The sequence below is a fragment of the Tenrec ecaudatus genome, chromosome 16 (assembly GCF_050624435.1).
Source record: "Tenrec ecaudatus isolate mTenEca1 chromosome 16, mTenEca1.hap1, whole genome shotgun sequence".
Classification (NCBI taxonomy): Eukaryota; Metazoa; Chordata; class Mammalia; order Afrosoricida; family Tenrecidae; genus Tenrec; species Tenrec ecaudatus.
Window position 1 is genome coordinate 5,932,655 of NC_134545.1, and position 15,123 is coordinate 5,947,777.

The window sequence follows — 15,123 nt, forward strand, 5'->3', positions numbered from 1 at the left end:
ATAATACTCGGTATCCCCTGCCCTCCAGATTCAAAGAAATTATGACACAGGCTTCAGAAGTTACATCTATTTGGTCAAAAGCTACTTTTCATTCATATATATCCTGAACATTATAGGGTCCTGATGAAGCTAGATTTAGTGTTCACCAGGGAAGCCAGGGCGGATGATCCTCTCAGGATCAGTGGTGTGAGTAGCGATACTAGGAGGGCATAGGGAGGGTGGGGTGGAAAAGGGGAACCTATTTCCAGGATCTACATGTGACCTCTTCCTGGGGGACAGACGACAGAAAGGGGGGGAAGGGAGACGTGGGACAGAGCAAGATATGACAAAATAATAATTTATAAATTATCAAGGGTTCTTTTCCTTTGATTTGCTGCTATTGTCTGTCAGTGATGTGAGCAGTTATACGCATGGGATAAAATATATGAGACCCTTGAAAATTGAGATGAAATAATCATTTTCTCTCTTCTGCATGGTCTGGGCATTGAAAAAATATTATCAAGGGTTCACGAGGGACGGGGAGTGGAGAGGGAGGGGCAAAAATGAGGACCTGATGTCAGGGGCTTGGGTGGAGAGCAAATGTTTTGAGAATGATGCGAGGAACGAATGTACAAATGTGCTTTACACAATTGATGTTTGTGTGGATTGTGATGAGAGTTGTATGAGCCCCTAATAAAATGATTAAAAAAAAAAAGATTTAGTGTTCAGTTGCTAACCAAGAGGTCGCCAGTTCAAACTCACCAGCAAAAGACCTGGCGATCTGCTCTCATAAGAATTACAGTCTGGGGGGAAGGGGGAGGAACTTATAAAAATGGTCGGTGTATAAACACCTCCGTCCCAGGGGGGTGAACAACAGAAATGTGTGTAAGATATGAAAAAATAATAATCTATAATTTATCAAGGGTTCCCAAGGTGGGAGGGTCGGGGAGGGAGAGAGAAGAGAGGAGCTGATAAGAAGGGCTCAAGTATAAAGAAAAAATTTTGAAAATGACGATGACAACATATGTACAAGTTTGCTTGATATAATCGATTTATGGATTGTTCTATCTGAAAGAGTCTCTAACAAAATGATTTTAAAAAAATACAGCCTAAGGAGATCTGAGACAAGAATGAAAAAAATTCTAAAATTGATTGTGGTGCTGACTGCACAACTCTTTTTTTAATAAGCCATTGAATTGTTCAGTATGTGAATTATGTCGATAAAACTTTTTAAAAAAAAACCCTATGGGCCAGTTCTTCTCTGTCACACAAGCTCACTCTCCATTGATTTCGACTTGAAGGCAGCCAACACCATCATCGTCACATTACAGAGAGTAAATGTTTCCAGGTGCCTTTCCGCTGACAGTGAAGTGTGCTTCTCTATATCCTTGCCCAGTTTTCTATGTCACTAACACACATAGCTGCAAGTAGTTTAATCAATCAAACTAGCCAAGCAAGAATGCAAAACATTTTACAGGCAGGGGTTAAGGAAAAGGCAATGGTTGGCAGGCTTATCCCCTAACCTAGAAGAACTCAACCTGATTTAGTTTTATTATTCAAGGGGTGGGGGAAAATTACAAACTAATCTCTATCTGAAATTTACCAGTTCTTTGAAGACAGGCCACAGAAACAAACCAAAAAGCCACAGTGGAATTAGCAGTACCAGTGACTTTATGATGACATACTATAATTTTAAGCTAGTGAGGAGCATAAACAGCATTTTAAGGCAACTGCAATAAACTCTTACTTTCAAGCTTGAAATTCCTATTGCTGGCAAAGCCACCCACTTCAAGTTGATTCCAACTTACAGTAAACCAACCTAGAGAAGTTTTCTGAGACTGGAAATCTTACGGGAGCAGATAACCTTATCTTTCTCCACGGAGACGGCTAACCCAGTGTTGCCAAGGCTGCCCAGCCACACCACAGCAACTGCTCATTGTGTTGTGGGTTTGTTTCCTTTCTTCCTCCCTTTCCCCCCAAAATAATAGAAACTAAGGTTGACTTATTGAATTAACTAACTTTACATATCTGAGCTTACTTTTAAAATTCCTCTGATTTTGTGACATGTTCCCAAGTAATTTGCAACTTAAGCCAAACTGTACTGCATCACTGAAGAAACACACTGGCTATAAAATGGAAAAACAAATGGGATAGAAAGTTACCCCAATGATCACAGGGACTTCACTTGTTACATCTCCAACCACAAGATTGAGACAACTGAGGGTGTGATAATTTTCCGTGGATATGAAACGGGGCTTGATTTGTCCTTGTAACTGCAAAATTGAAAAAGCAACAGTGTTATAGGATACAAATACTTGAGATGATAAAGATGACTTTATGTTCATCAGTTCCAGATCTAACTTCAAACAGAAATGTCACAAAAGTGTTACATTATAGCAATCCCCCAAATGTGCGCCAACAGTCAGACCATTGACATATGAATGTTTTTTTCAATTTGCATTGAAAGGGAGTTTGAAGATAGCAACATGGTTTTGTTTTCTTACCTTTTTTGCTGTATCGAAGTCTACATTTTCAATCGCTGTATTGAAGAAGAAGAAAAAAAAGCAGGCTAGTTTAGCGTATTCATCAATAAAGCATATACCAGTCAGCTGTTTGGCGGCAAGAAGGTAAGCATACAAGCCATCTAATGAAGAAAGCATTGGGTGGAATTGAACGCGGCAAGTGCTGACTGATCAGCTTGGCTCTGGGCCAAGGATACCGACTGTGACTATTTCTGAAGGTTCCAAGTGCCTCTCAGTCCCGACGCTCAGAACATTCCCTCCCGTTAAGAGGGTCTTCCATCATTGTTCGCCAGCTTCCTCAACTCAGATCCAAAATTACAACACGTACAATCTTCAGCACTCACCCCCCTCATTTTATTTTATTTTATTTATTTATTTTTTACCCCCCTCATTTTAAAGCAGCTCTTTGTTGTCAAGGAAAATAACTTTTTTTTAAACTGGGAATTAATACATACATCACATCATTCCAAAGTTCAATCACATTCCGCAGAATTGCCCATTTGCTACCACAGTCGGTCTTCAAATAGGGTGTTTATTTCTTTTCCACATGGACTCCTTGACATTGTCTCCCTTTTGCCCCGCCACCGACCACCACTGTCACCTCCTCCTCCTCCCCCCTAGTCCCTTATTCGACTTGCAATCTCTATAGGCTTTTCACTCCTGGGTTTCACATACCGACAAACCGAAAAACATGGAATACAACTTCAAGAGGGTTACCCCGCCCCCCGATGACTTAACTCCTCTGAGAAACCCCCCTAACAAGTACAAACAAAAATCGAACCAAATATACAGAAAATGTTGGAAACCAGATCAGGTCCAGCACGCATCATGGGGAGGGATCTGCTGACAAAGGTGCAACTGTTCAAGTCAAATGTATGTCTTTGATCTACTATATTCAATTCTGTGATGCACTGTTTAGTATCCACTTTCCTCCTAGCCCTCAATTGTGGATGGAGGGAGTTCACCCACAGCTTTTCCTATGCAGTTCCACAAATGGATCTCGGGCTTTCCCTGTCATCCACAGCCTTCTGCAAACCAGATTCCCACACGTTAGGCTGATACCAAGCTCTCCTTCAATTTCCGATTATATGCGTCACAATCTTTCAGTGACTGATGATGGTGTACTTCTTCCCTGTGGAACTAGTTAACATCCACTTAGATGGCTGCTTGGAGCCCAGCTTTCAAGACCCCAAACGTTATTTTATCTACCGTATACACTCAAGTATAAGCCGACCCGAATATCAGCCGAGGCTCCTAATTTTACCACAAAAACTGCATTAAAAATGTACTGAAAAACTCAAGCTTATACACGAGCACACACGGAAATAGCCGGGCACCATCTCATTTCTTCACCATGTTTTGCGATCGCACCTGTCTCTTGTTCCTTTCCTGAGGGTGAATATCGAGCAGGGCCATAATGTAAGAACTAATTGTTCTTAAGTTGGAGCTAGGATTTTGTGTGAGTCCCAGACCCATTCCTGGATCTATGTTTCATTGTTGTTGTTCTTTGTAGGTATTATTACTGGATGCTAACACAAACGTCCTGTCACTGCATTGTTCAATCACAGCAAGCAGAATTGTACCATCACCTCTATAAACAGTTTCCAAACACTATGTCTTCCTGGGTGCCTTGACATCATCTCCGTGTTACCACCCCACCCTCCTGCACCACCACCACTCCTAAAATAGCTGTCGCCAAAAAAAATTCAGTACCTGAATTCTGGAAACTGATACAGCTTAGAAGGAGCCCTAGCAGCAAGCAAAAGGCCGGTGGATTGAACCCATCAGACACGCCCTAGATAGGGTCACTCCAAGTCAGAATCCATTCAGTGGCAACACGTTTTATCTTATTTGTCTACTTATCTTTGACATAACTTGAAAGAGCTCCTGAGTGGCACCAATGGTGGCCCATGCTCAGTCACAGGTCCAGTCGACCCCCAGGTGCCTCAGAAGAAAGACCTATGGGTCTCCTTCCTGGAAATCACCAGCCACTGTCCTACTCACACCTGCACGTGGGTGCAGAAATCCGGTGCCCGCACTGCAGGTGGCTGGCTGTTGTTGGTTTTGCATGTCTCTTGATCTGGAACGTAGCGCCATCCATGCCACTTGCCCCACACATGGTGGAGATGACTGCTCAGCAGTAACCCTGAGACGGCCATTGCCATTTTCAGGTTCATTCATTCCGGCAAAAGCCAGTGGTTGCTATGCTGATGTATGTCATTTCCCCCACTGAGCTGAACCCCCTCTCTGAGGGTTAACCCCAATGCCACTGCCGCTGAATTAGTTCCAACACCTGGCAACACCAGGGGGCAAAGTGGAATCGCCTATCAGACTTCCAAAGCTGCCAGTCTTACAAAAGGAGACTGCCTCATCTTGCTCCTGTGGAGCGGCTGGTGGGCTCGGTGAACAGGAGAGCGCTTGCCACTGTGCTACCAGAGGTCCCTTGATGCCAAAAGGCAAGTTCTGTTTCTTCAGATCCTATTAAATCCCCAGCACTGGAGAGCCAGCACCCTCTAAGTAATTAAAAGTACACTCGGATCATAAAATACACTTAAACTAAAAGACTACTCCTAATGAGAGTATCTTAAGATTTACCTGGAAAAACAGTAAGAAACATCGCTGCAAATCAGTAATAAGAAAATGATGCATTGCTTACCTTGCTGGATTTTTGCAAGTTGAAGATTAGTAATATAAAAAAATCCAGTTTTGGTAAGCAACAGCATATAATAGGTACCTGTTAAAAATCAAATCAAAATCAGAGTCTCTAAAAAAGGAACATATATAAAAAATTTAAACACGTTTTCTTGAACTAGCTTCAAATATCTGTTCATTGAAATTCTAATCACCGGATAATTTTACAAATAAAGCTTTTGTACAAAGGAAATAGCAAGTTCTTTGTCAAAAATAATCTCAATTTCTTTGGAATTGATTAAAAAACTTTACCCCCCCCCCCAAAAAAAAAAACAACCACCTTAGATATCCTTAGCAAAGTAACGGAAGAAGGTTCTAATCAATATTTATTAAAATCAAAATATACTACAACTCCTATAAAACTATGTAATGCTTACCTGGCAATTTACATAATTTTCAAAACTGTAGAAATTGGTTTCAAATATTACATTTGAGATTATACACGTTTAATTTCCGGAACCACCCCAAGCCAAATCCAATGCCAGCGAGTCAATTCCAACTCGCTGTGACGCTACAGGTCAGGGTGGAACTGTTCCTTAGCATTTCTAAGCATGTGAGTCTTAATGGGAGCAGCTAGCCTCATCTTTCTCTCTGAGATCAACTGGTGGGTTTGAACTTGCAGCTACTCACTGCCACCAGGGCTTCAACGCACTGCTCCAAAAAACCAAGTTCACTGCCATCGAGTAGACAGATGCTGGTTTTTAGTGACCCTATAGGACAGTGTAGAACTGCCCTTGTGCGCTTCCAAGGCTGTAACTCTTTATGGGAGTAGAAAGCCCCGCCTTTCTCCTGCGGACTGGCTGGGTGGTTTCAAACTGCGGACCTTGCAAGTTAGGGGTCCAATGTGTAACAGGCTCCTGTTAATGCACCAATAGGGCTCCTTAAACTTTTCTGATAAGCATTGAAATGAAAATCTTGTTACACAAAAAAAGAAAATCTAGTTATATGCAAAATATTCCTTGTAAAAACAGAAAATTTCAGTGTCTACGGGTAGCAGATGTAGAAGAGACATGAGGCTTTCTGCAGCTCAGAATACTCACAGCCTCAGAAATACAACTACCCGTTCTACAGGGACACGAGACTTCGAAATCCATAACAGTGAATTTGGTTTGGGGTACACAGGGATTTTTGTACATAGTACCTAACAATAGTGCATAGTTACATAGTATAACAATACATAGTATTACAATACCTAGAAGGAGTATGATAGCAAAATAGCTCTTTTTTCTGGCTCGGAAATAGAAATTACTGTTTGAGTGAAACCAAAAGTCCAAGAAAACTTACCTTCGTTGGAACCATCCTTCTCAATAACCAGATTCCGGTAAGTACACTCACTGTCATCAACAGGCTTCTGAACAAAGGCCTAGTTGCAAATTAATTTCAATGCATAAGAATAAGCTCAGAAAATTACAATCAAGGTTTATAATTCTTTCAGCCCCAGGGTTATTGATTACCATTAGCATAATTCTGTTTCAATATCGAGCATGTGAGTTTGAAAATGGAAAAAATGTTTCATAAGTATTTGCCAAATATTCCCCAAGCTCATTAAAAGTTTTGTCACTTCAGCGTTCATCTAAGGAATGTTTCTGAGGTATCGTGTAAAATTTCCACGCTATCCTTTTAGACAGTAAATGGTATGCTAGACTTTTCACTGTCGGTGAGATTATTTAAAACGTAGGGAACGGAAATGAAAAGAAAACAAAGCCTTACATTCGTGAGCAGCGTTTGCTTTGATGTCACATGAATGAGGTGCAAGTTGCCGTTTCTCTCACCAACCAAGAGGAACTGTCCTTCTGGACAGAGGCCAACCACATCGACCTGGGTATCTGAAAAGTGCACGCCACAGTTACACCTCCTTCAAAACGGTCTATTGTCACGCCCCACAGAATCACGGTTTTTCATGACCTGCGAACCTGTCATGCTGCAGAATGTGTCAGAGCTGGGGTACAGTACACAGGGACGCCTCAAGGAGCGCTCTGCATTGCCAAGGGCTACTCCTGGCCTGATGCAGACATCGCAGAAGAGCCAGCTCCTTACCCTCAAGGGGCCCACCTCACATGGCAGAACAAGACAGAGGCCCAGTCCCACCACGAGTGAGTCCACTGCATGGCCTGTGGGAGGGGCATGCAAGGAAAAAGGAGAGAAGCAGAGCCAGGTACCAGAGACCAAAGGAGCTGCACGGGCTAGGTCTCACTGAGGTGAGAAGAGAGAAAAAACTTGACGGAAGTGAGGGTGTTGGGCAAGTGGAGACCAGAGGAAGGGCCAGCATCCCAATGCAGAGCACACCTGGCAGGTCTGCAGAAGAGTGAGAAGCCACTGGCCAGCAGCTTGAGTCTGACTCATGGTAACCCTGTGTTTTACCATCTGTCCCACCCAAGGACTCTGGCTAGAAGGCCAAGGGTGAAATGAAGGCAGAGCAGGGAAGAGTGGGAGGTAAAAGGGGCAGATGTGAACGGTTCATAAACAAAAAGTGTTTGACAGCAGTGTTCTGACACAAATTTGCACTAGTTAGCATGGCCCATCACTTTACTGGTGAGACAGTGAGTCTGTGGACCACTTATGCTAAATATACTATAAACACACACTGCCTTGGAGTCGATTCCAACTCTTAAGGACCGTCTCTAGGGGTTGAGGCTTTATAAACCTTCACGGTGGTGCAGGTAGCCTCATCTTTCTCTCTTGAGTGACGGGGTGGGTTTGAACTGCAGATCTTGCATTTAGTAGTCCAAAGCTTATCCAGTGGCACCACCAGGGCTCCTTAGATGCATTAATATTCTACAAAACACTGGTTTCTAGCCCCTCCTTTTTAAAAAAACTTTTATTATTTTAAGCTTAATTTATTCCCGAGCCATGAGTTTCTGCTTCTTCAGTTTCTTCTGGGAAATCTCTTTCTTCTGTGCAACCTCCTCTTTGGTTCCGGAACAATGTGTTCCTGCTCAGTCGGGGTCATCTCAGTGTCGCAGGGGAGCTCACGGATGGACTGATCCGACCATGAGCTCTGTTAAGTCCAGTGGCGTGTCTTGGGGGCTCTGTTTGCCTGGATGCGCTCTATGACCAGAGAATCCGCATCTAAACCCTAAAGTAAAAATGCATTGCTTTTTGCATTTTTAAGCATGTGAAGCAAAAATTCGGCACTCTTTTTGGGCCACCGACCCTGGGTCCAACCCCACTGTTTGGCCTTGGCACTGGGCACACCTACTAACGTCACCACTGTAACATTGTGACGCTTCTGCAGAGTGACATCTTTCAAGTATTCGGTGGTTTCCCGGATGTGCATGCCTTTGATGGCCTGGGCAGTTTCACGGGTGCTCTTGAAGTGGACCTGCAGATCCGACCCTCCTGATTTGCAGGATTTTGCACGGTTTTCTGGGTCAAGTAAGCGAACCATTTTGGCAGGTCCCCTCAGAGGAAGAGTGATGGATTCTGGGAGAATTCATGGTCACTCAACTTCTAGCCCTTAATTTTTAACCAAGAGTGTTCTCAAATATCTGCCTTCCTTTCTGGTTATCCCAATGTCTTACACAAAGATTTCCACTGTCTCCTCAAAATTTCTATTCAAGTTCCAAAAAGGGCTGTCATAGTCCCCATAGTCTAATATAGTCCCAGACTTATTTTTTTTAATTCACTGTGAAGTACACGTTTGCATAGACAAAATGTCCTTTACCTTGAAGAATGGATTCCCATGTATTTCAATGGCTGTTTATGATGGAATGCCGTTGGTGTTGGGTAACGTCGAGTTGCTTTCAATTCATAGTGACGCTCTGAGACGGAGCAGGCCTGTCCAGAGCTTTTGGCGCACAGTCATCTTTACAGGAGCAGATGACCATGTCTTTTTCCCAGCAGGTATCGGTGGGTCCGAACCACTGACCTTTCAGCTCCAACCTTGGCACTTAAGCCCCTCATTGTGCCCCCCACAAGCTCCTGTGTTCTTACTGGCACCTGCCCTCACGTTGATTTGGACTCACGGCGACCCCATGTGGGCAGAGCAGAACTGCTGTTCAGGGTTGTCAAAGCCATGACCTCTCAGGAGCGGGCCTCCTGGCCTATTTTCCAAGGTGTCTCTGGGCAGGTTCAAACCACCCATCTCACCATCAGCAAGCTAGTGCTTAACCTAAGGATGGTCTCTACCACTAGGTGGGTCCCAAACTGATTTAGCCTACCAGCCCCTTTCAGAAAAAAAGATTACTCAGTGCCCCACTGGCACTAAAAAACTTTTGTACTATCATCCATAATCCAGGATAAAGCGTAGCTACGTGCTTTTGCAGCCCCCAGGAACATTCTGGCACTGCCCCTCCCACTTCGGGCAACATTGGTATGTTCTAAACTCACTGCCATGCAGTCAATGTAGACTCAGAGTGACACTGCAGGACAAAGTCGAACTGCCCCTGAGGGTCTGAGACTGTTAACTGTTGCTTCTCTCTCTTAGGGTAGCTGGTGGTTTCGAACTTCTGACCTTGCAGATCGCATGCAGCCCAAATGAGTAACCAGTATGCCACCAGGGCTCCCGGTATACTCTAAATGCATTTAAAAATCTGCTGATAGTAATGAAGTGACACATGAGGACCAGGCACTTGAATACATGGGGGCACAGCTGTTTGCTACAGTATTCTGACATGAACTCCAAATAACACAAGTAAGCAAAATGGTTGTTTTATAAGAATGAGCGGGCTTCCACGTGTGTGGAAAAATGGAATGAAAAGTGAAGGCCCCTCAGACATTTCCCCATTACTGAGGGATGGTAACCTTTCACACATATGCCTGGCACACAGAAGGTGCTCAAGATGAACTTCTGGCTATGAGTTCAATCCTGATTCTTAGAAATAATGGATTCAAAAGAGAAAGAATGGATCCAGGAAGACGCAAATGAAGAAGAAATGGAGAGTTCGCGAGCAAGATACATTTGACCTCCTAAGTCCAGGGTTTCATGACATCATACTTACCAAATATAAGCTGTAACTGCAGCGACCTGCAGATGCTGTCCAACAGAATCACTGACTGGTCGGCTACAATGATAAACCCGTCATTTAAGCCGCAAGCTTGTATCTTGGGGTTTAAGGAGGCCTGCGGGAGAGCAATGATTAGCAATGAGAACATCTGTCTACACATCTAATGATACGTATCCATAGGATTGCCACAGTTCCAAACACCAAGTCTAAAACTGCACTCAACTTGAGATGCCTTGGTTCCTTGAAGCCACCTAACTACTCTGCCATGAAGCCATTCTGTGTATGGTATGTCTTGAGACCAGGGCCCTCAGTGAGAAAACGGTATAGGAGCCTAAGAAAGGGCAAACGATTCCTCGCACTGACCTTTGCTTGCTTGCTTCCTCTGGGTTGATCTTACACCTGTTAGAGCCAGGAGTGAACATAAATGAAGCGGGACTGCCTCAAAGGTTCAGTGTCTGCAACGCATCCAGGAGGGGGTAGTGGTGAACTAAACTGGAGGGTACAGGGTATAAACTAAAGAGAGCAGAATTGACTGAACACCAGCCAGGCGAAAGACCAATGGAAAGACTACCCTGGCACAGCCACACTGTCCTGATTATTAAGAAAAGTTGGATCTTCTTGTGAAATGTTCTGCTTCGGAGGGGGAAAAAAAAAAGAGGACCTTTTGCAAAGGGCTTAAGTGGAGAGCAAATGCTTAGAAAATGATTAGTGCAAAGAATGTACGGATGTGCTTTATAAAATTGATGTATGTATATGTATGGATTGTGATGAGTTGTATGAGCCCCTAATAAAATGTTAAAAAAAAAAGAAGTGTTCTGTTTTGTTTTGTTTTTAATATACTAGCAGCAAACTCAATATATATATATATATATATATATATATAATATTATGTAAGTTAAATAGTTGTCAAGTGTTTCATTCTACCTGGATCCACAGTTAACACTCACGGTAGCAGCACTTAGGAAATCAAACAATCTATCACACTGGGCAAGAGCTCTTTAAAGTGTCAAGAAAGCAAAGATGTCAGTTTGAAAACTAAGGTGCACCTGACCCTGAACAAAGAAAAAGGGGGAGCAGAGAAGAATTAATGCCTTTAAGTTATGCTGTTTGCTAAGACTGCCAGAACGAACAGGGTTGTCTTGGAAGAAGTACTGTCTGAATGCTCCTCAGAAGACTGTCTCACCTACTTAAATACACCAGGAAGGACTAGTCCTTGGAGAAGCACATCAAGCTGGGTGGAGGGTCAGCGAAAAAGATGACCCTCAACTGGATGGACTGACACAGTGGCGGCAACAACGGGCTGACACTCCAAACAAATGTGAGGATGGTTACAGGGCCAGGTGTTTCATTAGGTAACTAGGCGCAAGAAACGACTCCACGGCACCAAATGACAGCAACAAGAAGCTAAAGAGAAGACTCCAGGTTCTAGCTTCTGTTGTGACTGATTTCACGCAACATAATCCAGATTCACCCGTGTCATAACATAAATCAGGACGCCATTTCTCTGCATGGCACAGTAATACGCCATTATCTCTAACAGCTTAGTTCCTTAAAGATATAAAATGAAATCATTTTATTGGGGACTCTTACATGTATCATGACAAACCATATATCCGCTGTCTCAGGCACACATGCTCAGTTATTGGCATCCACTATTTGTAAACTTTTTCTTTCTTCTGAAGCCCTTTGATGTCAGCTCCTCTTCTCCCCAACCACTAATACATTATGTGTTGGTATTATTATTTATAACAGCTTATTTTTATACACACTCTGCACCCCTAAATACCTACAGAAAGCTACGAGGAATACTTTAGAAATACTGAATCTACAGGGTGCGATGGAACAACGATACAAAATACAACTTTCCTCTAGTTCCTAAATGCTTTCTCCCCCCCACCATCGTGATCCCAGTTCTATCTTACAAATCTGGCTAGTCTAGAGGGTGTGCACTGGTACAGATAGGAACTGGAAACACAGGGAATCCAGGGTGGATGATCCCTTCAGGACCAGTGGTAAGAGTGGTGATACTGGGAGGATGGAGGAAGGGTGGGGTGGAAAGAGGAACCGATTACAAGGATCTACATGTGACCTCCTCCCTGGGGGACGGACAACAGAAAAGTGGGTGAAGGGAGATGTCGGACAGGGCAAGATATGACAAAATAGTAATTTATAAATTATCAAGGGTTCATGAGGGAGAGGGGAGCAGGGAGGCAGGGGAAAAAATAAGGACCTGATGCCAGGGGCTTAAGTGCAGAACAAATGTTTTGAGAATGATGAGGGCAATGAATGTACAAATGTGCTTTACACAATTGACGTATGTATGGATTGTAATAAGAACTGTATGAACCCCTAATGAAATGATTGGAAAAAAAATACTGAATTTAATAGGATATGGGGCAAACTGGCATGGAAATTTTCAATAATCTGAAACTATCCCAAATATCCAAATCCAGACACCAAATCACTTCTGACTCATAAACATTTGCAATCTACAAAGACTGTAAATCTTTACAGGAGCAACCAAGTCATCTTTCTCCCTAGGAGTGCCTGGTGGGTTTGAATCACTGACCTTGTGGTAAGCAGCCCAACATCTAGTCCACAGCATCACCAAGACTCTAATTTAACATTATATATATGTATATATATATATATATATATACTTTAAATATATATTTATACTTATAAATAGTTAGGGGAGATAAAGCGCTATATTAATTCACAAACTTCATGAGCCTAAGATGCTGATGAAGACTGTATATAATTCTGTGGGTGCTAACAGTTGCCATTGGAGTCATTACCTTCTCGGAGGAGATCTTCACGAGCAGATCTACTTGATACAAAGCTGTCCCGTGCTCTTTTCTCGAATCAACACTTAGGTACCCACTTCCGGTGTCATCACTGGTTAGCAGCTCAATATCATTCCACATGTCTGGAGAGTCAGGAGCAGCTTGCTTTCCCTACGATGACAATGTTAAATCAGAGCAAATTCTCTCACTGTACAGCATCCACTAACCAACCATGAAACAAAAAAATACTAAGAAAAGCGTCAACAAAAACTTGTCTTTGTTTTACTTCTGTGGTCACTAGAAATGTTGGGTCAACAAGATGGACGGAACCAGAGCCATGGTTTTCAGCAGAAAACAACATACTGGCTTCAGGCAAGCAAACCCACCATTCAGAGCTCAACAGTGTATCCCAGGGCTTCTGGTACTTTGGAGGACGTGAAATTTTATCAAGTATTTCTTTGTAACTTTTAATCAGCACCATGAAAAATAATGTAGGCTTCACTGTCAGACGGTCTGGGATATCTCTGGGTTATAAATTATAGATGAATTTATTACAAGGACAATAATGTTTCCACAGGGTTGCTATACAATGTATTAAAATGATAAAGGGAGAAAGAAAAACTCTTTGCTCTGACTGAGCAAATAGAAAGCACATTTGCAATTTAAGGCAAGGCCCTTAAAACGAAGATGAACAACCATTGCTGGATCAAGTTCAGGCTGCCTTGGGTGGCACAAGCAGTAAAGCACTCTCTCTACTAACCTGCAGACTCAGGGTGGGATTTCACCTAGAAGTTCCTGAGCAGAAAGGCCTGATAACCTGCTAACGTACCTCAAAACCAAACTCACTGCCACAGAGTTGATTCAGACTCCTAACAACCCTGTAGGACAGAGTATCCCCATGGGTTTCTGAGGCTGTAGATCTTTACAGGTCTAGAAAGCGATATAATAGTTTCAAACTGCTGGCCTTGTTCACATCCTAACAGAATCCAATATGCCACCAGGGTTCCTTCGTTAGCTTCCCCATTAAACTCCATAATTATGAATACTATCTGATGGAACCCAGCAGGAAAAGAGGGCAGGGACAGCTAGTGTCAGAGCTGGTAAGAAGGTGGAAAGGTGAGAGCGTATCTGACTTGTCTGGGTCTCCGCTTCCCACGTCTATAAAATAAAAAACTACCATTACGACAACCTCCTAAGGCTCAACAAATGTATGTTGTGCCTACTTTATATATACAAGTGCTGTTCTAAGAGCTGAGAATACAGCTGCCGCAAGACAAGAAGTCCTTGCCTTTATGAAATGTACGTTCTTGTGGGAAGATCAGATAAAAAGAAAATAGCTAACACTTGTTGAGCATTTCTTGCAAGCTAGGAAAAGTTGTGAGTGCTTTAGGGGTCCCATCTCCACAAGAACTCACTTTACAGCTGAAGAAAGTGAGTCAAGGACGAAAGAAACGACCAAGGCCACCCAGCTTTTAACAACGGTCACATTTTTTTCCTCATGAAAAGCCAAATCAGTGCACAGATACAATGCTCACACTAGAGGAATGGAAATTGGGGCTCTTAAAGGGGATCTATACTTAGGAAAGGAAGAGGTGACATGGATGACAAAAAGCATGCTGCAGCAGAGATGCAGGTCTGGGCACTGGGTGCACTGACTATGCTAAAGGTTCAGCGTGGAAGAAGATAGGGTTGAAGGGATGGGAGGGGCCAAATGAAAACGACGCTTCAAGATTAGGTTTTATTCTCAGAGCAAGGTAAGGGTGACAGGATTTGATTAACGTTTCCAAACGTGGAGATGAAAGGACATAAGATAATAAACCAGATTACATTTTTCTTCAGTTAAACCTCCACCCATAAACGCTCCCAGCTGGGCACCAGTCTCTCCCGCCAACGTCTGGAGGAAAAATGTCTCCGAACTAAGTAGCGGCTGATAATACTTCGAGCTGAACCCACAACCCCAAACCCCGCTCCCTCCAACAGTACGGCTGCCCCTCCTCACCTGCAATTGAGGAAACTAAAGAGGAGCATTCAAGGGTCACGGAACTTCCCGACTTATGCAACCGCCCCTAACCTAAGGGGCCATCTCATTTGAATTGGCGGGAGACCGGCAAACCCAACCCCTCCTACGGTGGCCGGTGGAAGCCAACAGTGGTCAGAGTAGAAGCAGGCGCTTCAGCCACCCTAAACTCCACCCTTTCC

At 43.3% G+C, this 15,123-nt stretch overlaps 1 protein-coding gene and 1 non-coding gene across 2 annotated transcripts in view; one reads left to right on the top strand and one right to left on the bottom strand.

The window, feature by feature from the left end:
• Nucleotides 1-15,067, bottom strand: part of KNTC1 (kinetochore associated 1) — a 79,940-nt gene extending 64,873 nt beyond the window's left edge. Inside the window, exons 1-8 of the mRNA XM_075533977.1 lie at nucleotides 14,924-15,067; nucleotides 12,937-13,095; nucleotides 10,133-10,253; nucleotides 6,903-7,018; nucleotides 6,477-6,555; nucleotides 5,158-5,235; nucleotides 2,484-2,518; nucleotides 2,142-2,252 (exon numbers count right to left, since the gene is read on the bottom strand). Coding sequence (XP_075390092.1) covers nucleotides 2,142-2,252; nucleotides 2,484-2,518; nucleotides 5,158-5,235; nucleotides 6,477-6,555; nucleotides 6,903-7,018; nucleotides 10,133-10,253; nucleotides 12,937-13,065 — 669 coding nt within the window. The 5' untranslated portion in view covers nucleotides 13,066-13,095; nucleotides 14,924-15,067. The remainder of the gene's footprint in view (nucleotides 1-2,141; nucleotides 2,253-2,483; nucleotides 2,519-5,157; nucleotides 5,236-6,476; nucleotides 6,556-6,902; nucleotides 7,019-10,132; nucleotides 10,254-12,936; nucleotides 13,096-14,923) is intronic.
• Nucleotides 359-487, top strand: LOC142430073 (small nucleolar RNA SNORA20). The gene has a single exon (XR_012780549.1). It is a non-coding gene; the product is annotated as a small nucleolar RNA SNORA20 (small nucleolar RNA).
• Nucleotides 15,068-15,123: the final 56 nt, after the last annotated feature.